Source organism: Phocoena phocoena, chromosome X, assembly GCF_963924675.1.
Source record: "Phocoena phocoena chromosome X, mPhoPho1.1, whole genome shotgun sequence".
NCBI lineage: Eukaryota > Metazoa > Chordata > Mammalia > Artiodactyla > Phocoenidae > Phocoena > Phocoena phocoena.
This window is the reverse complement of record NC_089240.1, coordinates 27,187,084-27,210,850: the sequence shown is the minus strand read 5'-3', so window position 1 is coordinate 27,210,850 and position 23,767 is coordinate 27,187,084. Positions and strand designations below refer to the sequence as shown.

The 23,767-nt window shown below is 41.0% G+C and overlaps 1 protein-coding gene across 4 annotated transcripts in view; it reads left to right on the top strand.

The window, feature by feature from the left end:
- The window catches only part of DMD (dystrophin), a 2,035,184-nt gene that overhangs the window by 1,808,207 nt on the left and 203,210 nt on the right, over nt 1-23,767 (top strand). For all 4 annotated transcript variants that reach the window (XM_065901098.1, XM_065901100.1, XM_065901101.1 and 1 more), the window contains one exon: nt 15,623-15,683. In XM_065901098.1, the coding sequence (XP_065757170.1) occupies nt 15,623-15,683 (61 nt within the window). The remainder of the gene's footprint in view (nt 1-15,622; nt 15,684-23,767) is intronic.

Sequence of the window (23,767 nt, the reverse complement as noted above, 5' to 3'; positions counted from 1 at the left end):
CCGGAGCCTGTGCTCCGCAACGGGAGGGGCCACAACAGTGAGAGGCCCGCGTACCACAAAAAAAAAAAAAAAAAGAATAAAGAAGTCTAAAGGGGCTAGAGGTGATAGGGGAAAAGAACTCTTTAAATGGGGTGGTCAGGGCGGTGACATTTCATAGAGAAATGAGGAAGCACACCAGGCAGATATGGGGGAGCAAAACGTTCCAGGTAGAGGAAACAGTAAATGCAAAGGCCCTGAGATGGGAGCATCCTTAGGGGGGGTTGAGGGAAAATAAAGAGGCTAGTATGACTGAAGCCGAGGCAGCAAGATGCTGAATAATAGGAGGTCATTGAGCACCCAGTAGCCAGACCAGGTAGAGTCTTGTCGACTACAGTTAAAAGCAGGCGGAATCTATTCGTAGTGTGAAGGGAAGACTTGGGAGGTTTCTAAGCTAAGAAGTGACATGATCTGACTTACTGTGCCTGTAGCATCCATTCATTCATTCACGTATTTCTTAACAAACACTAGGCACTTGGAATAGGAAGATGAGAAAGACAGAATCCTGGCTTTGGGATGCTCAAATTCTAAATCATTTGAGTTAGACCTGTAAAAAGAGATAGACCTGTTAAAACAACCATGAGCCTCTATAGTTGTGGTAAATAGTGGGTGTTACAGGAGTGGAGTGGAAGGAGGAATTCTGCAGTGAGGAAAATGAGATGTTCTGTATAGACTAGTGTTAATGCACATTGTCCCTGCAGCTACATGCAAATCCAAGGTGCAGACTGGGGCTTCCCTGGTGGCGCAGTGGTTGAGAGTCCGCCTGCTGATGCCGGGGACGCGGGTTCGTGCCCCGGTCCGGGAGGATCCCACATGCTGCCAAGTGGCTAGGCCCGTGAGCCACGGCCGCTGACCCTGCGCGTCCGGAGCCTGTGCTCCGCAACGGGAGAGGCCACAACAGTGAGAGGCCCGCGTACCGCAAAAAAAAAAAAAAAAAAAAAAAAGGTGCAGACTATTTCATCTGATAGGAATCTGGCAGAGGGTGTTTCTGATTACTTGGCCCTTGATTTCACTTAGCAAGAGTCACAGGATGTATTCAGTGATGAAAATCGGGTTCTCCCTTCTCCTTATCCATTCTGATATGATGACTCTCCCCCTTTCCAATTTCACCTGTAGCCTCCTTATAGCCCTTTTGTCCAGAAAAGGGATTTCTTATGTATGTATAATGAATATAAATATAGGTTTTAGAGAGTGCTAATGTTTTAATGAGCTAGAAATAGGCAGACGAGAGAATAATTGAAGGATTAGTCAACATGGGGGCAATTTGACTTGAAAGAGAAAATCTGAGCAGGAAATGTCTGGGAAAAAATGTAGAAGAGGAATGGAATGGAATGAGCTCATTTATGATGTGAGTTAAGGACAGTGGGATTTAGTCTCAAAAGGTAAAAGGTGAGAGTTCGTGTTGTAGAACTTGACCTAGGCCAGCTATCAAGAGAAAGACTAACTCAAAAGATTTGGCGCAGGCAGTCTGGAGCAGATGCATCCATTAGAGCTGTCAGGAGAAGAGGGAAAGTTTTGAAACCAAATCCTTGGTTATTCCTGGAGCCCAACACAGAAGCTCACTAGAACCCTTGCTGTCTTAGGGCAAAATAAAGGGCAACACGGCTTATGTCTTAGAACAGGTCAGATAATTACCCTAACGTGAACCACCTGCACCAAGTTAAATAGAACAAAAAAGAAGATAGTAAGTTTGGTAATGTGAAATTTAATTTAAAAATCAGAACTGAAAATGAAATGTTTTATTTCTTTCTATAAATGCTTACCTACTCGTTTTGAGTTCCTAAGCGGTACTAATATAGTATGATAAAACACAGCTGACTTTTGTAGTTGACACCAACATCAGAACGCCCAAAGGAAGATTTGTCTTCTTTCAAGTTTTACTACTCTATGAGAACTGCCTAAAATGTTTTTGAAGAGTCAGAAAACGGCTGGGAAAGGAAGAAGAGGGATTATTTAGCGGAGTCGCTTCCTAGGCCCATGACTTGGTGGTTAACGGTCTGCTTAACTCTAGGACCACAGAGTCTCTCTCGTCTGCCTGGTTACCCTGGGATTCCTCACACTGGCAGTGAGCTGGTTAATAGAATACCTATCCTGATAACTCACTACATTAATTATGATAATAATAATAGGGGTGGGAATAGGAATACAAAAAATATTGAGCTCTTAACACTGAGGAAAGCATCTCACATGGATTAACCTGTTTAATCCTCACAACAACCCTGTAAACTAAGGAATATTATTGTCTCCACTCCACGGAAGAGAAAATTGAGACGGGAGAAGCTTAATAACACATTCAAGTTCACGCTTGTAACCATTATGGATTATCAGCTTCAGAGAAGGGGTTCCAGGGACTAGTGAGTGGCAACCCACAAGTCTCAATTGCGTATACTAAAGGGGATAATCCCCATTAACTCTGGATGATAGTAGAGGAGGTGGCTAGTAACAATTGGAGGAGACTTGGCTTGCGAATATTTTTCTATTCTATTCTTTTTTGTGTGTGTGTCGTACGCCGGCCTCTCACTGCCGTGGCCTCTCCCGTTGCGGAGCACAGGCTCCGGACGCACAGGCTCAGCGGCCATGGCTCATGGGCCCAGCCGCTCCGCGGCATGTGGGATCTTCCCGGACCGGGGCACGAACCCGTGTCCCCTGCATCGGCAGGCGGACTCTCAACCACTGCGCCACCAGGGAAGCCCCCTATTTTTCTAATCTTTAATCTCTCTGATGTTCTTGCTTCTCTCCCGCACCCTCTCCCCCTCCCTCCTCCTCCCCTTCTTCCTCCCTTGCTCTCTCGCCCTCTCGCCCTCTCGCCCTCTAGCCCTCTAGCCCTCTAGCCCTTGCCCTCCTATATGAGGATGGAAAGTTTCTATCGTCATACTTCCAGGTCTACAGGTCAACTATAGTTCAGGTGATCTAGATAGTTTGACTGGGGAGCTCTGCTTCAGGCTGCAGGTGGGCTAGGTTTGATCTACAGGTTGGCTGCTGGATCAGTTCATATTGTCTCTAAATGTGGTGGGTTTTGAGGCCCAGGCTGAAGGATCAGAGGCCACCTGGGGCATGCGCTCATGGCAGCTCACCAGAGCATAAGAGCACAAGCTTCTGTTCATATCATGTCTGCTGAAGCCCCATTGGCCAAAGCAGATCATATGGTCAAGCCCAAGGACAAGGGGCTGGGAAGCACACCCTGCCAGCCCTGTGGCTCTGACTAAGGTATAGATATTTAATTCTTTTACAATGGAGTAAAGAGTTGAGGCCAAAATGTACTCTCTCCCACCCTCTTCTTGCTTTTATTGCTATCATATTCTTAGCTCTTTCTCACTCTTATCTTGCCTCCTAAGTGGATATACATCCCATCTATAGTCATTTGGTTTTTAATATCTGAGTGGCTCCCTACTGGCTCAGGTTTCAAATTTTACTTTCCTCGAGATTTCCCTGGTGCCTAATACAATACCATTCACACAGAGAGCATTCGGCAAATGGTGTTGTCTGCCTGCTGTCTTTTAAAAGCACATCTGGAGAGATACTAAACGCACCTGGCAATATTGCGCTGATTTGTTAGTAACCTAGCTAACCCAGATGGCCTAAAGACTGTAGCCACCTTCACCCAGAGGAAAGTTCTGTCGTAATACAGTCAGCCAATTCTGTTAGAAATTATTCAGAAATTCCATGAGTCAGTCATGGCTCGATTTATATAGACACCTATCCTCCTATATTGGGCCTTATGAGGCTTGATTTTTTTTCTTACTGTCTTTTTTTTTCTTTGCGGTACGCGGGCCTCTCACCGCTGTGGCCTCTCCCGTTGCGGAGCACAGGCTCAGCGGCCATGGCTCACGGGCCCAGCCGCTCCGCGGCATGTGGGATCTTCCCGGATCGGGGCACGAACCCGTGTCCCGTGCATTCGCAGGTGGACTCTCAACCACTGCGCCACCAGGGAAGCCCAGATTACTGTCTTAATAATCACAGTGAGGTTCCTGGAGTTTTGTATGAATCAGTTTGAAGGAGCTTTGCTCTCGAGTAATGTCACCAAATATTGGTTATTAGACTTTGTGGGACTGTGCAGCCAGCAGCGCTGGATATTAGACATAGTGATTATCTCCACAACTCAGTCACCTTGCCAAGTAGTTTAGTGTGAACTCTTGACTTCCCAGATCAAATGTCAGCCTGATATTCTAAATGACAAATCCCATGGTGTGATATTCTGTCCACCATACGCGATGGTCTCAGAGCTGTGTTATCTGTCTGACAGCTCATATAATATTTACAGGTTGTTATTCGTGAGGAATTTTACTTAGCCATAAAGATTTTCACAGCTATGGCAGACATTAGAGGTCGCATTCATCACTCTTGTGACCTTCCCCTCTGGAATGTAGCCCATCTGTCTTGGCTGTTGAAATCTTTATGGAAAATCTGCCCATCGTTGAAAGTTTAGTAAGTGATCTTAAAGTTTTCATTGAACCTTTACTTTTGATATATGATATAGACATAGAAAATACTATTCTTATTTTAATGTTTTGGAAAGTGTTAAATTTAACTTGGCCTTTCATTTAAATGGCAGGAACTATATGGATCACATCAAAAGAGAATAGAAATCGTACAGAAAGCAACTGCAGTGGGGAAAAATGACACATATACATATACATGTGGCATTGATAACTACATGAAAACTGAAACACTGTATTATAATCTTGATTATGACCTTAGGACGTAAAAAAAGGTAGAAATAAGTTTCACGTAATTTATTATTATAAAGAAGACGCTAAACAAATTGCATAAAGAAACGAATCAAATGGGCTGGTTTACAGGACAGGAGAGAGGCATGACTAACCCTCAGAAGCTCCCCCTCTGCATTTACGTTACCCTCGCTTCATACACAGCTTCTCGAATGCTTGGTTAGAACCTAATCCTGCTACTTCCCCTCTGGCTACCTGCTCCATCAGCTTGTATGATCTGGTTTGGCCTTCACCACTCTTTTCTATTTTAATTTTTTAAACATCTTTATTGAAGTATAACTGCTTTACAATGTTGTATTAGTTTCTGCTGTATAACAAAGTGAATCAGCTATACCTATACATATATCACCATATCTCCTCCCTCCTGCGTCTCCCTCCCACCCTCCCTATCCCACCCCTCTAGGTGGTCACAAAGCACCCAGCTGATCTCCCCGTGCTATGCGGCTGCTTCCCACTAGCTATCTGTTTTACGTTTGGTAGTGTATATATGTCCATGCCACTCTCTCGCTTTGTCCCAGCTTACCCTTCCCCCTCCCCATGTCCTCACGTCCATTCTCTAGCAGGTCTGCGTCTTTATTCCTGTCTAGCCCCTAGGTTCATCAGAAACTTTCTTTTTTTTTACATCCCATATGTATGTGTTAGCATACGGTATTTGTTTTTCTCTTTCTGACTTGCTTCACTCTGTATGACAGACTCCAGGTCCATCCACCTCACTACAAGTAACTCAATTTCGTTTCTTTTTATGGCTGAGTAATATTCCATTGTGTATATGTGCCACATCTTCTTTATCCATTCATCTGTCGATGGACACTTAGGTTGCTTCCACGTCCTGGCTATTGTAAATAGTGCTGCCATAAACATTGTGGTACATGACTCTTTTTGAATTATGGTTTTCTCAGGGTATATGCCCAGTAGTGGGATTGCTGGGTCATATGGTAGCTGTATTTGTAGTTTTTTAAGGAACCTCCCTACTGTTCTCCATAGTGGCTGAACCAATTCACATTCCCACCAACAGTTCTTTGCAGCTTTTCTATTGCCGCCACCATTTTGGTGCATCCCCCAGAGTACAGTTCTCTTAACAGCCTTCTTTCCTTAAAGAGTCCAGCCATTTCTATAGCTTCAGCTACCGTATTTACAGTCTTACAGTACTTACAGTCTTGTTCTTTCACTGAGTTTCAGTGAAAAGACCCACCTTACAAATATTTTAACCTAAACACATAATTTACCTGAAATTCACCTCCCAGTTTATTTTTCCTGTCAGTAAAACTCCCAATTGCCTACTAAGTCTTAGAAGTGTAGAGTCATCTATGATTTCTCACTTCCACTGGGCACCAAAGTCACTTATGAACTCCCTGTCATACTCCACTCTCCTACCTCTAATCCACTGTGTATAGCACCACAGGAATCATCTTCTTATCTTTTCATCATCAGAATGCTCTGATTATGAAATATTCTATGACCCTCTATTTCCCATTGTATCATATATGAACTAATCTGTTCATCATTCACGCTGGTGAATAGTGGACAAATGGTCTACCTAAGAATGAAGATTCTGTTGGGCAGATGGCATTGGTCTAAGCAGGCAGAGATGAAGAAAGAAATACCAGAAGCCTAGGCAGTTAGATAACGTTCAAAGGCATTTCTCTCTGCCGCACTTTATGCTGTATGAGGCACATTAATAGTAGTTAAGAGTGGATCCAAAGGTTAAAGACCAATGCTGCCCAGTTGAGGCAGAGAGCTTGACTCCAGGATTACTATCATTCAGACAACACCCCATAGCTATGTGATTACAAACATGATTTTTATGGTGGTTAACGTTTTGCAAAGCAATTTTGTATCCATTTTCTCATTTTATCCTGATAACATTTCAGTAGGGGAGATATCGTTATTCCCATTTTGCATATAAGAAAAATAAGGCTCAGGGAGAAAACAAAACTTGCTTCAGATGGTGCAATGACGGTGGAGTCGGGACTCAAATACAGTCCTTCTGAATATGTGTTCTGGACACCCTTAGTGATCCAGATACCCCTCAGGACTCTAGGTTGGGATTTGAGATAGAAAGCCACTGTGCTGAATGCCTTTCTGAGCTCAAAACGTTTATAAGCTATCATGGAAGGAGGGGATGTGAAAGGTACATTCTCAGATAGTCCACTGTATCGCGCAGTATATCTAACGTGCCTTGAGGATTATACCAACTGAGTGCCATTGGCCTGTGGACTGTAGAGTTTTCTCTTTCCACCTTGATCAATAAAGAAAGACTCCTGTTGGCAAGAATGTCATTTGTATAAAATGCCTTTAAAATGTTCCTCTCCTTGAATCAAGTAAATATACTTCTAGGAATTTTGCTTAAGAAAATTAACAAAAATGTGTGCAAAGATTTCTCTACAAAGATGTTCATTACAGCCTTACTCACACCAGTGAAAAACTGGAAACAACCTAACTATTCCCAAAGAGGGAACTTCTTCAATAAATCATGGTACTTCCATTAATGGAGTACTGTTCAGCCATTTAAAATGTAAGCCAGGAATGATGTGAGCAACCGTAGATGGTTTGAGTGGGTGAGAGTGGTTCAGTTAGAAGCATCTTTGCCTGAATGTAGCTGAAAACTCAAATAACAATGGCTTACACAAAGTAGGGGTTTATAAGTTTCTCACATAGAAATCCAGAGAGAAACCGGAAGGATAACTGCATATTCATCAGGAAGGCAGATTTCTCATATCTTTTCCTCAGTCATTCTTAGCGCATAGGTCCTGTAGCATAAGTTGTCAGAGTCCTGCCCATATCCCCTCTTGCATTCACCATGCCCAGGCTCACCAAGCCTAGGCTTCCAGCTACACATACCCGTGACTCTGCCTTTAAGGCCTTCTTCTCTGGCCGTCAAAACCTGCTCATCGGCACGAAGGGCAGGCCAGAAGTGCCGGGGAGTTAAAGACTCCACATACTCCAGGAATAGCCCTCAAGCAATAGTAGATAAGTTCCCCGTTCCCCTGGGGGGTGCGAGGGATAGCTCTTCGGTGCGTTGTACACTGAAGCCCCAGCTGCACTGGGCCCCACGTGTCCGAAGCAGTAATGCAAACTTTATCAGCTTTCCTCCTTTCTGTGTCTCACTTCCGGCTCTTCTGCCAGTGCTTCCCTAAATCATGGCTCAAACTCATTGCACTCATATCCTTGTCTCTGTCTTACTTCTGGGGAACTGCAACCAGGACGGCTTCTGTTCTCCTGCTTACTGTAGCTCTGGACATCATGACGTCTAAGGCAGGAAGAAAGAGGATGGGAAAAGGGCGAAGCTGCCTTTCAATTTAGTCAGCCACCTTTAAAGAACTTTCCCAGAAGCCTCACCTGAATATCCTCAACTGACATTCATAAGCCTTGGGAACCTTGCTGTACCCAGCAGTTAGAAATTCTGTTACCAGGGAAGAGGAGACCTGGTGGCAATCCTGGATACACTCGTTACTAGCTGTGTGACCGTTTACTAGCTGGGCTACTTTACTGATCATTTATGAGCATCAGTTTCTTTATGTGCAACAATAGAATAGCGTGACCACGGAGGGTGTTTGGAAGGATTACATTAAGAAACATACAGTGCATGGTACAGAGTAGACAGGCGACAGCTTTGTTTTCTCCATTTCCTGAATCATCTGACTTCAGTTTGAGTAATAAACCAAAATTAGGATCTAATACTTACCGACTTGTGACGTTAGATGTATCATTCCATGTGATCTTAACTCATCATCTGCAAAATAAAAATAATAATAATACCCACCTCACAGGTCATTCAGTATCAAATAAGCTAGTTGAGGTCATGTTACAGGCACAGAAGGGGTTTTCCTTTCTCCCCCACCCCCTCCATCACTTCCTCTAGATCAAGAATTCTCAACGGGAGTGATATTGCCCCCAAGGGGTCAAAAATTGGTTTTGGGGGGGATGTAAAAATCTTACTCTTTATATGTAGAGCACAGATACATACAATACAGAAACAGATGTCTGTACAGTATATCTGTGGCATAAGGTGATCGGGAACAAAAATGTCTAAAAAGATACCTGGAGTAGGAGGCACATAGTGGCAAAAGGTCGAGAAACGTTGCTCTAGAGTCGATCTTGATAGACTGTGTCCATAAAACCATTCCTGAAATTTGCATACTTCTGAGGAGCCAAGTGCCAGTGGCTAGTTGATCCTCCCTAGTGCCTTTTTCATAACCCTGTAGGTGAGGTTTCTCTGTTGTCCCCAGTGAATGCTGTATTTTATTTATGTTTATAAACTGCCCCCACTTTCTTTTGACCCAAGTATGTTATTAAACTCCAAATCCACCAAATATAAGAAAAGTAGACAGCAGAAGCAAGAAGAACTACAATCCTGCAGCCTGTGGAACAAAAACCACATTCACAGAAAGATAGACAAGATGAAAAGGCAGAGGGCTATGTACCAGATGAAGGAACAAGAGAAAACCCCAGAAAAACAACTAAATGAAGTGGAGATAGGCAACCTTCCAGAAAAAGAATTCAGAATGATGATAGTGAAGATGATCCAGGACCTCAGAAAAAGAATGGAGGCAAAGATCGAGAAGATGCAAGAAATGTTTAACAAAGACATAGAAGAATTAAAGAACAAACAAACAGAGATGAACATTACAATAACTGAAAAGAAAACTACAGTAGAAGGAATCAGTAGCAGAACAACTGAGGCAGAAGAACAGATAAGTGACCTGGAAGACAGAATGGTGGAATTCACTGCTGCGGAACAGACTAAAGAAAAAAGAATGAAAAGAAATGAAGACAGCCTAAGAGACCTCTGGGACAACATTAAACACAATGACGTTCGCATTATAGGGCTCCCAGAAGGAGAAGAGAGAGAGAAAGGACCCGAGAAAATATTTGAAGAAATCCTCAACAAAATACTGGCAAACAGAATCCGACAAGACATTAAAAGGATCATACACCATGATCAAGTGGGGTTTATCCCAGGGATGCAAGGATTCTTCAATATACGTAAATCAATCAATGTGATAAACCATATTAACAAATTGAAGAATAAAAACCATACGATCATCTCAATAGATGCAGAAAAAGCTTTTGACAAAATTCAACACCCATTTATGATAAAAACTCTCCAGAAGGGGGGCGCAGAAGGAACCTACGTCAACATAATAAAGGCCATATACAACAAACCCACAGCAAACATCATTCTCGATGGTAAAAAACTGAAACCATTTCCTCTAAGATCAGGAAAGAGACGAGGATGTCCAGTCTCACCACTATTATTCAACATAGCTTTGGAAGTCCTAGCCATGGCAATCAGAGAAGAAAAAGAAATAAAAGGAATGCAAATTGGAAAAGAAGAAGTAAAATTGTCACTGTTTGCAGATGACATGATACTGTACATAGAGAGTCCTAAAGATGCCACCAGAAAACTACTAGAGCTAATCAGTGAATTTGGTAAAGTTGCAGGATACAAAATTAATGCACAGAAATCTCTTGCATTCCTATACACTAATGATGAAAGATCTGAAAGGGAAATTAAGGAAACGCTCCCATTTACCATTGCAACAAAAAGAATAAAATACCTAGGAATAAACCTAGCTAGGGAGACAAAATACCTGTATGCAGAAAACTAAGACACTGATGAAAGAAATGAAAGATGAGACCAACAGATGGAGAGATCTATCACGTTCTTGGATTGGAAGAATCAATATTGTGAAAAAGACTATACTACCCAAAGCAATCTACAGATTTGGTGCAATCCCTATCAAATTACCAATGGCATTTTTTACGGAACTAGAACAAAAAATCTTAAAATTTGTATGGAGACACAAAAGACCCCGAATAGCCAAAGCAGTGTAGAGGGAAAAAAAATAGAGCTGGAGGAATCGGAGTCCCTGACTTCAGACTATACTACAGAGCTACAGTAATCAAGACAGTATGGTACTGGCACAAAAACAGAAACACAGATCAATGGAACAAGATAGAAAGCCCAGAGATAAACCCATGCACCTATGGTCAACTAATCTATGACAAAGGTGGAAAGGATATACAATGGAGAAAAGACAGTCTCTTCAATAAGTGGTGCTGGGAAAACTGGACAGATACATGTAAAAGAATGAAATTAGAACACTCCCCAACACCATACACAAAAAGAAACTGAAAATGGATTAGAGACCTAAATGTAAGACCAGACACTATAAAACTCTTAGAGGAAAACATAGGAAGAACACTCTGTGACATAAATCACAGCAGGATCTGTTTTGATCCACCTCCTAGAGTAGTGGAAATGAAAACAAAAATAAACAAATGAGACCTAATGAAACTTAAAAGCTTTAGCACAGCAAAGGAAACCATAAACAAGACGAAAAGACAACCCTCAGAATGGGAGAAAATATTTGCAAACGAAACCACGGACAAAGGATTAATCTCCAAAATACATAAACAGCTCATGCAGCTCATTATTAAAAAAAACAAACCACCCAATCCAAAAGTGGGCAGAAGACCTAAACAGACATTTCTCCAAAGAAGATATACAGATGGCCAAGAAGCACATGAAGAGCTGCTCAACATCACTAATTATTAGAGAAATGCAAATCAAAACTACAGTGAGGTATCACCTCACACCAGTTAGAACGGGCATCATCAGAAAATCTACAAACAAATGCTGGAGAGGGTGTGGAGAAAAGGGAACCCTCTTGCACTGTTGGTGGGAATGTAAATTGATACAGCCACCATGGAGAACAGTATGGAGGTTCCTTAAAAAACTGAAAATAGAATTACCGTAAGATCCAGCAATCCTACTGGGCATGTACTCAGAGGAAACCATAATTCAAAAAGACACCTGCACCCCAATGTTCACTGCAGCACTATGTACAATAGCCAGGTCATGGAAACAACCTAAATGCCCATCAACAGATGTATGGATAAAGAAGATGTGGTACACATATACAATGGAATATTACTCAGCCATAAAAAGGAACAAAATTGAGTTATTTGTAGTGAGATGGATGGACCTTGTGTCTGTCATACAGAGTGAAGTAAGCCAGAAAGAGAAAAACAAATATCATATATTAATGCATATATGTGGAACCTAGAAAAATGGTACTGATGAACCGGTTTGTAGGGCAGGTATTGAGACACAGATGTAGAGAACAAACGTATGGACACCGAGGGGGGTGAGCAGAAGGGTGGTGGGGGTGGGGGTGGGATGAATTGCGTGATTGGGATTGACATGTATACACTGGTGGGTATAAAACTGATGACTAATAAGTACCTGCTGTATAAAAAAATAAATAAAATTAAATTAAAATTTTTTTTGAAAAAGTAGAAAGATTATTGAATGTATGAGGGTCTGAATTCCAGAGAGTGCTCTTTTAACACAGTTTAAATGATATTAGCATTCTTCTTCATTTTCTGGTTAGGTCCCTGTGTCGATTAAAACATGGCTTAACACCAGGGTGCGTCACTTGGCCCATTCTGTTCATCATGCATTAGAAAGCGGTTGAAATAAGAACTTCCCTTAAACACTGGAGCCTGTCTTTGTGATTTTCAAAAATACCTTGGGCACAATATTGACTCCTGTTACCTCGAGGGAGGAAAAGCATTTGAAGGGAGAAGTGCTACCCTTTCTTGCTGTTAATAACATACTGCATCTGTAACGCATGGGGAAATTCAGAGGTTGGTTTTGGAATAAATAAACTAGTAAGTAGTTTGCTATTTAAATTTAGCAGACAGTACCCCACGGTGCTGTTGCCATATGATAATGGATGATTTTTACACTCGAGAATCTGAATCACAAAGCTGCATTGGAATTACATATAGCGGTTATAGAAGCATCTGTATAAGAAAATACCAAAGGACAGCATAGTGTCTTAAAAACTATTTGCCCGTAAATCTGCTTTTGATGGGCTACTAAAAATGGCCACATCAGGCATAAGAGACGTATGTGTGTCTATCGCGTAGGCGAGCTTTGTGAAGGATGACAAGCTTCCACTGGTACGCTGAGATAAGAAACAGCTGTTGTTGGCATTGGCATTCCTGCAAGAAATGAAATGATAATTCTGGGACACACTTATGAGAGTTACCATATATTGGATCAACTTTTGAATATATGCAAGACCAGAATCATCTGGCAGCCCCAAGCGAAATTGCCCAACAACCGTTTAACAATCTCCTGAGAAGGAGCATTGATTCCAGTCGCATAGAACCGTCGTCCGATTGTGTGTCATTTCTAAAGCAAGTAGCTCCAGTGTGTGTGTCTGTGGTAGTGACGGGGCAGGGGAGGATTGGGGGAAGGCTGTGGTTCTTCTTCTTTTTTTATTGCTTCAAGGACATTTTTTAGTGTAAAATTTCAGACCTTCAAATGATGGCTGCAAAGCAGTTGCTTAGGTGCATTTATAAACTGTGAATCAAAGGGGGAAAAATATCTTTCAGCACAAAAAATTCACTGAATCTCACTATCGGTTCTGTTTAATAGCTACACATAAAGGCAGAAGGCTTTTATATTAGAAAGTAAAATGTCAACAATTTTCATATACAATTAATATACTCTATAAAAATTAACAAGAACTCCAGTCACAAAAGCTTAAAATTTCATATTGACCAGGAACTTATTTTTTGGAATTTTTAAAATTAAATCCATTCAGCTCTTTAGTTCAAGCATATTCTGACTACCTCTCTGGCATTTCGGGGGGAATTTTTTTTTCCTTTTAATGTTTAACAATGCAAAGTCAAGTACAGATACCTACAGGTCTGGCCATGAGCTCAGCGCGGCATCATCACTTTTCTCCTATTTCTTGCTAGAGTTTCTGCTTGAAGGTTGTTTCACTGAGGCGGAGCACCCCCCTGGGCCAACCAGGCAGCCAGTAGACCACTTCTCTCTGAGAGATGCCTAGGAGTGATATAGGAAATACGAACAGACTCTTCTGCTACCAGAGGATGTAGTCAACATCCTCCAAATCAGAAAGGCTTTCTGGACCATTAGAATGATAAAGAACTGGAGAAGGATAACGCGAGACCTCGATGGTGGGGCTCAGCCCATAGTGACCTTTAAGAAAAGGATAAGCATTGTTTCTCATTTTAGACATTCATAGACTTGGCAATACAGCCAATGAGAACTGGACCAAATGCTCTCTGTAGTTCTCTTCTTCCTTCTGCAATGCCGTGATTTTAGGAAGAGGGCCCGCTGAGCAACCAGGAGCTATGATTTCTGGCTCTCCACCATGTTTCATGCTACAGAGGGCTTGGGTTTTTAGGTTTCCGTAACATCAGACTCTGCCAGGCAGTTCAGAGAGTTCAGCCTAAGTCCTCAAATCAGCTCTTACTACTCTGTGGACTAATCTGGTCTAGAGAGCTGTGTCCTGGAGAAGAAAAACACACAGGAGGAGAGTTGAGCAGCGAATGACAAAGGCAAAGGAGGCAAGAATAGAAAAAGAAGGACAGAGAGAGTTTGAAGGCAAGGGACTCCTCCGAAACAGCAGATAAATGTCTTTTTTCTCCATATTAAAAATCCATCTGCCAAAATGGAAAGGTGCAGTTAGGTAGCTAAATACAAATACACGTTCTATATCTTTTAAATGACATATCGCCAAGGTACAAAGCAGCATGTCTGGTTGAAGGTTGGGTGATTCGATCCCTCTATTACTCTCCATAAAACAAAGAATCTGTAGTTTCATTACCCTTAAATTGTCTGGCAGTGGGCAAAGTTTTATTAGAAGCTTTTCTTTCATATTATGCAGTGTAGTCAAGGATATATTAGCTTCGATGTTTTGTTACATCTTAATACACTGTGGAGTGAATTTACTGTGAGACTAATTTAGAAGGGAGCTTTTCGTAGGAGGAAACAATGGTCAACATCAGCTGTGTTTCAAATTATAAGTAGGATGAAAATTCAGGAAAGACGGGACATACACATAAAATTGCTAGGTGTTATAATAAGAATGCTTCTTATATTTATATTCTTGATGCTATTCTATGTCTCAAAAACTCCAGTTTCTTAAAACTCTGTTCAGGAGGAAGATTTTATTGTTAAGGAGATGGTATAGCGTCTACTAACATGATTATTTTGTCCTAAAGGAACAAAAAAACGCCATCATATTAAACCGTATATACAAAGTATTTCAACTCTGGGAAAGAAAAAACCCCCTACAGCTTAAGCATTTAAAACACAGTTTAAAGATGACTGATTTGACTGATACACAATAAAGTCCTTATGAAACAAATTCCCAGTATGGGAAATTTAATTTCACCTATAGGATTCATCACTCATCACTCATCACCAGAGTTTTATTACACTGCGGTATCGGGTGCCATTCTCTCACTTTCAGTTATCTTTTCTAATAAGATCATGCTGGTCAGCTGACATTTTTGAGGCACCAGTTAAACATGTAATCGGTAAATGAAACTGGATTCTGTTTAAACCAAATAAAGAGAAAAACAAGCATATCAGAGTGATAAGTGGAGTACTTTAGCTTCAATAACTTAGAATGTAAATATATCACAGAGGGATGTTTCAGCTGCTAAACTAATAAAACCCAGTCAATCAAATAGTAAAAGATATTGAGACACAGCAACAGGAAGTATTATAAGAAAAGTACCCAATGGAGACACATAAGAGAAAACCCGTCAGTTTACTCTTTCACTTTCTTACCTGCTCTATAGGTTTAGCAGTGGATTTTTTTTTTTTCTTTGCATTTATCTTTGTGCCTGAGTGAGTTCAGTTTTTCTTAGATTAGGATCAGAACAGCAGGTTAATCAGTCCTGTCTTCATGGGCAACTGAACAAACAGACCAATATCAGTGTAAAATTGTAATTCTGGAGATTAATGTCTTTCTTGTTTGCGTGAACTTGACCTCTTGCCTTTTTTTCCCCCCCTTTTTCAGCTTCTGTCCAGGGTCCCTGGGAGCGAGCCATCTCACCGAACAAAGTGCCCTACTATATCAAGTAAGTTGAAAACATCATGTTCTTAAAAAAGCATTTATTGTGGCTAACATGTGTATTCACAGATGAATTTATTTTTAAAACTCGACGGTAGCCTGGCCTACAATACCTAGTTCTTTCTTCCCCAAGGAAGCTTGGATAGGTAACTCATGCTAAAATTACCACTGAAAACTTGCTGATGCTACAGGGAGTAGCCTTTAGGAAAAATCCATTTAAGGCAGCGTGTACGCTGTGTTTTGTGATTGGAGGTGGTGTGGATTTTTCATAATAGAACGAAAAGCTGCTGATAATATCATGGATAGTGGCAATGAGTATTTACAAGAACAATTTTATTTATTTAGGAGTTTTCCCACACTTCTTCTTTAGACAAAGATGGAAGATGTCTGCAGCTATCTGTACCCAAACTGTTTTAGGTGAATAAATACTTGATGTACCCAAAAGGCAGTCAGTAGCAGTTCTGGATTTGTGGAGGTGAGGTGTTCATTCTTGATACGTAGCACTCAGCATTTTTCACATAGCAACAACAAAAATGATACTGTTTTCAGGGGTCATTTTTGTCAGTCAAAGGGATATAGGTTCTTAGAAGCACCTTCTGCAGGATCCTGCATGAAATACAAATTATGATACATTGGGCCGCCGTGGAAGAAAGAGGAGAGAGGATGTTGAGTTACTATGATACCTTAACAGTTTCTCATCAGTTGTACAGTTGAGTCCAGCTTAAATTTAAGTTTCTATCGGCCACCTCAACAACAATTTAAATGAATTGGATTCATGAAATAGTCTTCAGCACCAACTTAAGTCTTTGAACTTGCTTCTGCCATAGTCTGACTAAAAATATTAAATGTTTTTCCATTTATCAAGTCTGTTTTTACTCTTCCACTGCCCATCAGTTCTTCATAATTCAGTTCTAAAGCAATAACTGCATTCCTAGATCTTCATTACTACAGTTCTCAAGAAATTTGATTTCATGCCTCAATTTTGTTAACTCAGAAGAATGGGGGTGAGGGAACTTTTTTGGCTCTTCCAGGAGAGATACATCCTTTAGGAAAGGTTGTCTTATTCAATTATACAGACAAGGTATCTCTTAACTTTAAAAATTCTCCTTCAGTGTTTTGATCCTGCTTTTTAGTTTTCTTATTTTTAATTTTATTTTATTACTTTTGTTGTATATAGTTATTTAGTCACTCTAAAGTACATGTTTTAATACCTATTTAAAATCACCCATTTTCTTAAATAATATATTGATTTGGACATGCGCTATGTTGCTTTACATCCACTATCTATTTCGTGGAACCATTTTGTTCAAATTCTTCCCAGTCATCTTCTATATCAGTGTCTTCGTCATTACAAATTTCCGTTTCTGACTAAGATGTTTGAGACCTGCTACTTTTTCAACCCATTTATAAAACTCTCACTTTATCCAATTCCTTTATGAGCTAAAAGAATGACTCCTTTTGTAGCCAAGATTTTAGGATCACCTGAGAATCCAAGACATCTTTAAGCCATCATTGTCCAAATTATGACCTGTTTAGGGCTCAGTAAGTGTCTCACACGGGATTCCTAGAGTGCCCCCCTAGTCCCACTGTCCTTTGCCTCAATATGTACCTTCTCCCTGATGTTACACCTACTACAAAAGATCCCAGTACAGTTCTGTGAAGCAGTGAAAATGAATTTGGTCCAAAAAATAAAAAGACAAATTCCAGAAAAGCTGTCATTCCTCCCTGTGTACTAGTTTCCTACTGCTCCTTGATGGGATCAGAAAAGCTGTCATTCCTCCCTGTGTACTGGTTTCCTACTGCTCCTTGATGGGATCAGAAGAGCTGTCATTCCTCCCTGTATACTAGTTTCCTACTGCTCCTTGATGTCCAGTGCTCTTTCACCAGCTTGAAGATCATGGTGACAGTTTTGGTAGGGGCACAGATCTGGGAATAAGAAACCTTGACTTTGGGGGCTCTGTGATTAGTTGATTGTATGGCCTTGGGCAAGTCACTTAAGCTGTACAAACCTTGGTTTCTTATTTATAAAATAAGGAGTTGGACTAGATGATATCTAAGTTCCTTTGTAGCTGTAGGAATCAATGAGTGTGGCTCATTCCATGGTCTTGTCCAAATTCAAAAACTTGGACAAGATATCAGCTTTCTTTTTCAAGAAGTTTATCTTTATTTTAAAAATTCTTTATTTTCATTATTAAACACAATATAAATTCTCAGTTTAAAAAAAACATAGGAATTCTATTTTTCCACTGTGAATTAGCTTCAGATATGCCCTCTCAACCCACTCCGGTTTCTCCAGATACCCATTTAAAGAGCTTAAATCTTGGTGTTTAATTTAGGACTATTTATTTAGGACTTATTATTCTTCCTAGTTTAATGGTAAGAAACAGAGAACAGTAGACAGGAAAATTAGTAGAAAGGTGAGTATGGAGACCTTAAAAGCCTCTGAAGTGATCAGTTCCTTGGAATGAGGGATTACCTAATTTCTCAAAGATGTCCCTGAAACTTTACAGAGATCAATTCTCTGTGCGATTATAATCTATTTGAAATTAGAGATTGTACAGTTTCTCAAATATACCCCTAAAATGTTAAGCCATAATATAGGGAGAACGCATGTTCAAGAAATTTACATTTTCAGTAAACAGATTATTAATGTCCTTTGTGATTTATTATTACACATTACTATTGTCTAAAATATTCTGTTTACACTAAATGACTTTGATGTACAAGGTCCAGTGGACTTCATGCACTTGCAGATGCCATTCGTAACTTGAGATGCCTTATTGGTCCACAAATAACAATAATAAGTTGATAATGACATTATTTCAACCAGTCCCCATTCGTCCTCTTTCTTATTTGTCCTGACTTCCATTCAAGAGTTTTTAACCACACATTTCCAGCTGCAAAGGCAAGTGTTTTCCCTGGATATTTTTTAATGCTTTATAATGTTTCCTTTTTAATGCTTAGATAAACTGATCATCTAAATAACAAGAGGTTTCTACCCCAGTAGCACAGTTCCAGTTAGTTGTTGAGTCGTGCGTTCATCCTTGAGGTTGTAAGTCATTAACAACGTCTTCTGCTCTAGGTTGCAAATCAGATAGTGTTTACGCCTGCATCGTGACACCAGCTTTTCATATGATGCTAAGAAACTTCAAACTACATGTTTGTCTAGTTTATTAGTCCATAGCATACATCATTGTTACAGTCTTCATATTCCCTCTCCCTTGGGGCTTTCCTACCCCTGCCAGCATCTCTTTCAGGTTATTTGATTACAGCTTTCATTGCCACTGAAAAAATAATCACCAACAATGTTCAACCTGTTACAACTGCCTTTTCCATTCTCTGCCATTTTGCAGTCTTTTGGCCTGTTGTCAAACTCATGAAATGTTCAGTATAATAGCCTTTAACCACCTGCTGCGTTCTGTTAGAATTTCTTTCACCTTTTTATGTTGCATACTCCCATATGGGTAAACCAAGCGGAGCCAAGAGCTGGGACTCTCTTGCTTTGTTAATGAGTTAGAAAATCATTCTTCTGTGTTCTGGACTGTCAAAAGAATTTAGGAATCCCAAACTTGCATGCAGTATGTTTTTTGCATAGATGACATAATAAAAGCATAAGAAATAGCACCCTGGGTCAGACCAACAGGGCAGCTAGCCCAGAACTCTGTCCCAGATGTAGGCACCATTGGCTGTGTTGTCAGTCAACCTAGTAATTTTCTTTTTTTTTTTTTTACATCTTTATTGGAGTATAATTGCTTTACAATGGTGTGTTAGTTTCTGCTTCATAACAAAGTGAATCAGTTATACATATGTTCCCATATCTCTCCCCTCTTGGGTCTCCCTCCCTCCCACCCTCCCTATCGGGTAAGATAGGAATAGTAATTTTCATTTCAAAAAAATTAGGATGCATCATGACCATTTCTTAGTAATGCACTGTTAAATCAATTGGCATTGAGTATATCCAGTGGTTTCTTAAACTTTTCCCATTCTCCACTTCAGTCTTGTCTTAGCAATAATAAGTTCTATAAACTTACTGATTTCTCTATAAACAATAAAGATATATTTCAGTTTCTCTTTAATCTACATCCTTTAACCTCAAGGGACAGCCCCAATTAAGTGCTATGAAATTCACTGAATACAATTATATTTACCAGAGTCGACTTTAATCTCACATCCCCTCACTAACTCCTTTTTATTTTCATCTTCCCAGTCTGAGAAATTCTAATCCGTTTTAGGTTTTTAGTCTGTCCTTGAATGAAAGATAAGCAGTCCCCTTGATCATCTTAGTTGTTTTTCCCTGGATCTGTTCCATCTCTGTTGTATCTTCCTTGGGATGTCGTGACTGGAATAGCCCAAATATTGGTTATTAAATTTGTTAGCACCGTCTCTAGTCTCCACTCAGTCATGAAGAAAGTAAATGCTACTCACTGTCTCCCATTGGTGCAGAAATGGAGAAACTAATTGAGGTCATAACCTGTTCTACATATATTAGTTCTAGCTGAAGGTTGGTTTGTGGCTACTTTTCTGTAATACCAGATCAAGTGTTTGACCTTATGTTTCTGCCAGCTGACTCTTCGGAAGGATTTGATTTTTAGGCAAGCTGGTCCTTTCCTCCTTCAAAGACGCTGCAGTTGCTAAATATTGGGAGGCATTCACTAATGAAACTTGGGAGTAAACCTGCTGACTCAGTCACCAGCAATGCATTTCATCAGGTTGCCTTTCTAAATATTTCTGAAGTACTTCACAAAAGAGTGAAAAATGGGGTTCTGGGGAACGTGCTAACTCTTCAGCTCTTTTTTACATGCAATGCTCAAGAAACAACTCATGGGGTTTCCCTGGTGGCGCAGTGGTTGAGAGTCCGCCTGCCGATGCAGGGGACGCGGGTTCGTGCCCCGGTCCGGGAAGATCCCACATGCCGCAGAGCGGATAAGCCCGTGAGCCATGGCCGCTAGGCCTGCGCATCCGGAGCCTGTGCTCCGCAGCGGGAGAGGCCACAGCAGTGAGAGGCCTGCGTACCGCAAAAAAAAAACAAAAAGAAACAACTCATGTCTAAAGAAGTGTCTGTCTTTTCCTGCTGGTTATTTTGATTGTTGTACACATTGCTGTAGCTATCTAGTGACCTTGATCTACCCTTCTCTCCATTCTCAATCCCAGACATGTTTCTACAGCCACCTGTTATATCTGAGTTGCTCACAACTTTCTGGTAGTTTCTGCTTAGCAAAATGAGGTACATAAGAAAACCTCCCTCGCTGAAGCTGACTGTCGCTTTAGTCAACATTTCTTATTACTATTGCTGTGTCTGCTGCCAGAATTGCTGGTTGGAGTTCTGACTCTCCCATATTCTTATGACTGCCATCCCTCTGGCTCTACTGGTACAAGTGTGTGACTCTCTGCATGAAATTACGGCTATCCACCTACACTTACCTTTTGGTGTTTGTGTCTTCTTGTATCCTGTTGGTCTGTTCACGGTTAAAGTGATGAATCTTGCTCTGAGTTTGAGTACGCTTGCTCTCTAACTCCAGGAGCATCTGAGTTTTTTGTTAGTTTGTTTGTTTGTTTTTGACTGCATTGGGTCTTTGTTGCTGTGTGTGGGCTTTCTCTAGTTGTGGTGAGCGGGGGCTTCTCATTGCGGTGGCTTCTCTTGTTGCGGAGCATGGGCTCTAGGTGCTCGGGCTTCAGTAGTTGTGGCACGTGGGCTCAGTATTTGTGGCTCGCGGGCTCTAGAGCACAGGCTCAGTAGTTGTGAAACATGGGCTTAGTTGCTCCGTGGCACGTGGGGTCTTCCTGGACCAGGGCTCGAACCTGTGTCCCCTGCCTTGGCAGGCAGATGCGCCACCAGGGAAGTCCCAGCATCTGAGTTTTGACACCACCTCCCTCCATACTGTATTGCCTCTATTTCTACTTTCTGGACGGTTTTTCAGATTCCAAATCCCTCCCATGTTTAAAGCATATCTTGCCCTCATTCTTGCTCCAGCTCCCTATTATTTGTGCCAGGAGTTGTTCTGATTCAAGTTTTAGATTAGTTTATTTGTTCCTCTGAATTATTGACTACTATTTCTGTACCTATATTTATATAGAGAGGAAGCAGTAGTTGGCTATGTCTCAGCTTTAATGGCAAATCAACGTGCTAAATATCTGTGTTGGCTAGTTTGCAGTGGAGACATCTTCTGAGAATGAGGCGGACTCTTATTATAAAGAACACCAGATTATGATATCCAGCTTAGAAAACTTTCCCCCATGTCTCATTCCTGATACCTCACTGTTCTAGGAATGATTCTAGTCTTCTGACATTCAGTTGAACATTGGTTGAGATTGGCAGAGGTTTTCATAGCTTTTTTCAGAATATAATTTTCTGCTGTTTCTGGTAACATCCTTCACATGTATATTTTCCTTAAAAATATACCTTTTAAATGGACTTGAGGATACGGGGTGGGGGAAGGGTAAGCTGGGACGAAGTGAGTGAGTGGCAGGGACATATATACACTACCGAACGTAAAATAGATAGCTAGTGGGAAGCAGCCGCGTAGCACAGGGAGATCAGCTCGGTGCTTTGTGACCACCTAGAGGGGTGGGATAGGGAGGGTGGGAGGGAGGGAGACGCAAGAGGGAAGGGATATGGGGATATATGTATGTTATAGCTGATTCACTTTGTTATACAGCAGAAACTAACACACCATTGTAAAGCAAGTATACTCCAATAAAGATGTTAAAAAAAAAAATACCGTTCACTAAGGGAGCCTGGACTGTGGGTTTTACATTATCATTTCACATCCATAATCACAGATGCTTCCATAAAAAAATAAAAATAAAAATATACCTTTTAGGGCCTCCCTGGTGGCGCAGTGGTTGAGAGTCCGCCTGCCGATGCAGGGGACACGGGTTCGTGCCCCGGTCCGGGACGATCCTACATGCCGCGGAGTGGCTGGGCCCGTGAGCCATGGCCGCTGAGCCTGCGCGTCCGGAGCCTGTGCTCCGCAACGGGAGAGGCCACAACAGTGAGAGGCCCGCGTACCACCAAAAAAAAAAAAAAAAAAAAAATATATATATATATATATATATATATATATATACCTTTTAGCAGCTGATAAGACCCCATGAAATAACAGAAATAGTAAATTGAGCAAGCAACAGAAGACTTGAAGTCTGGTTGCAACTTTGCTTTTAACTAGCTATTTGACCAAAGATGAATCACTTATATTCTCTGAGCCTCAGTTTCTCCATGTGTCATCTGAAAGGGCTGAGTCACATGGTATCACAGGTTATTTCCAGTCCTGACATTCCCTGATTTTATGAATGTTGACTTTGAAACAGAAATTATTTATAACCGTTTTCCAGAGGAATGAAAACGAATCTTCATATCGCCCTTGAGGATTCTTATTGCATCATCAATCTTATCAGGATGGGAAGGACAAGTAATATTAAACTTTTTCCTTAACTCTTTAGCACCATTGATAATAGGAAGCGGATGTAATAGAGAATCAGCTGTCTAATTTCAGCTGTCAGTCTTTGAGGATACTGGTGAGTATCTCTGGGTAATTAAATTTGTGCAGTCGTTGCCAGAAAGAAGCCTGGCGCTCTGACTTCTCAAAAGGCTTTGTACACAAAGATAACCCAGAGGCCAGTCTTCTGTGCTGTGCTTTCTCCTCCACAGTTTGATGGGTCCAAAGGTCACATTAGCTGACTCTCATTAAGCTCTGGAGCCACAATGAAGGAATGGTCAGTAACGCATAATTGATGATATACTCATGAAAACAACTCAGTTTAAGATATTAACTGAAAGAGAGTGAAGGGGAGGCCGTAGTGTTATACGGGGTGCTGATTCTGGCCTTTGCTTTTGTCGACCTTGTTGGTAGACATAGATGTTAGTATCTTCTGTGTCTCATAAAGTTCACAAAAAAATCTCACAGCCTTCTTTATAGTTTCATAAGCTGGTACGTATAACCTTGACTGAAATAACGGACTTCGTGAGGATAGCTGCTGTATCTCTTTTTCTAGCATAGTATACTTCACAGATAGCATGCGCTCAGTAGATACTTGAATGAATGAATGAACACATAATAGCACTTCCACATGCTTTACAGTTTCCTGACCCCT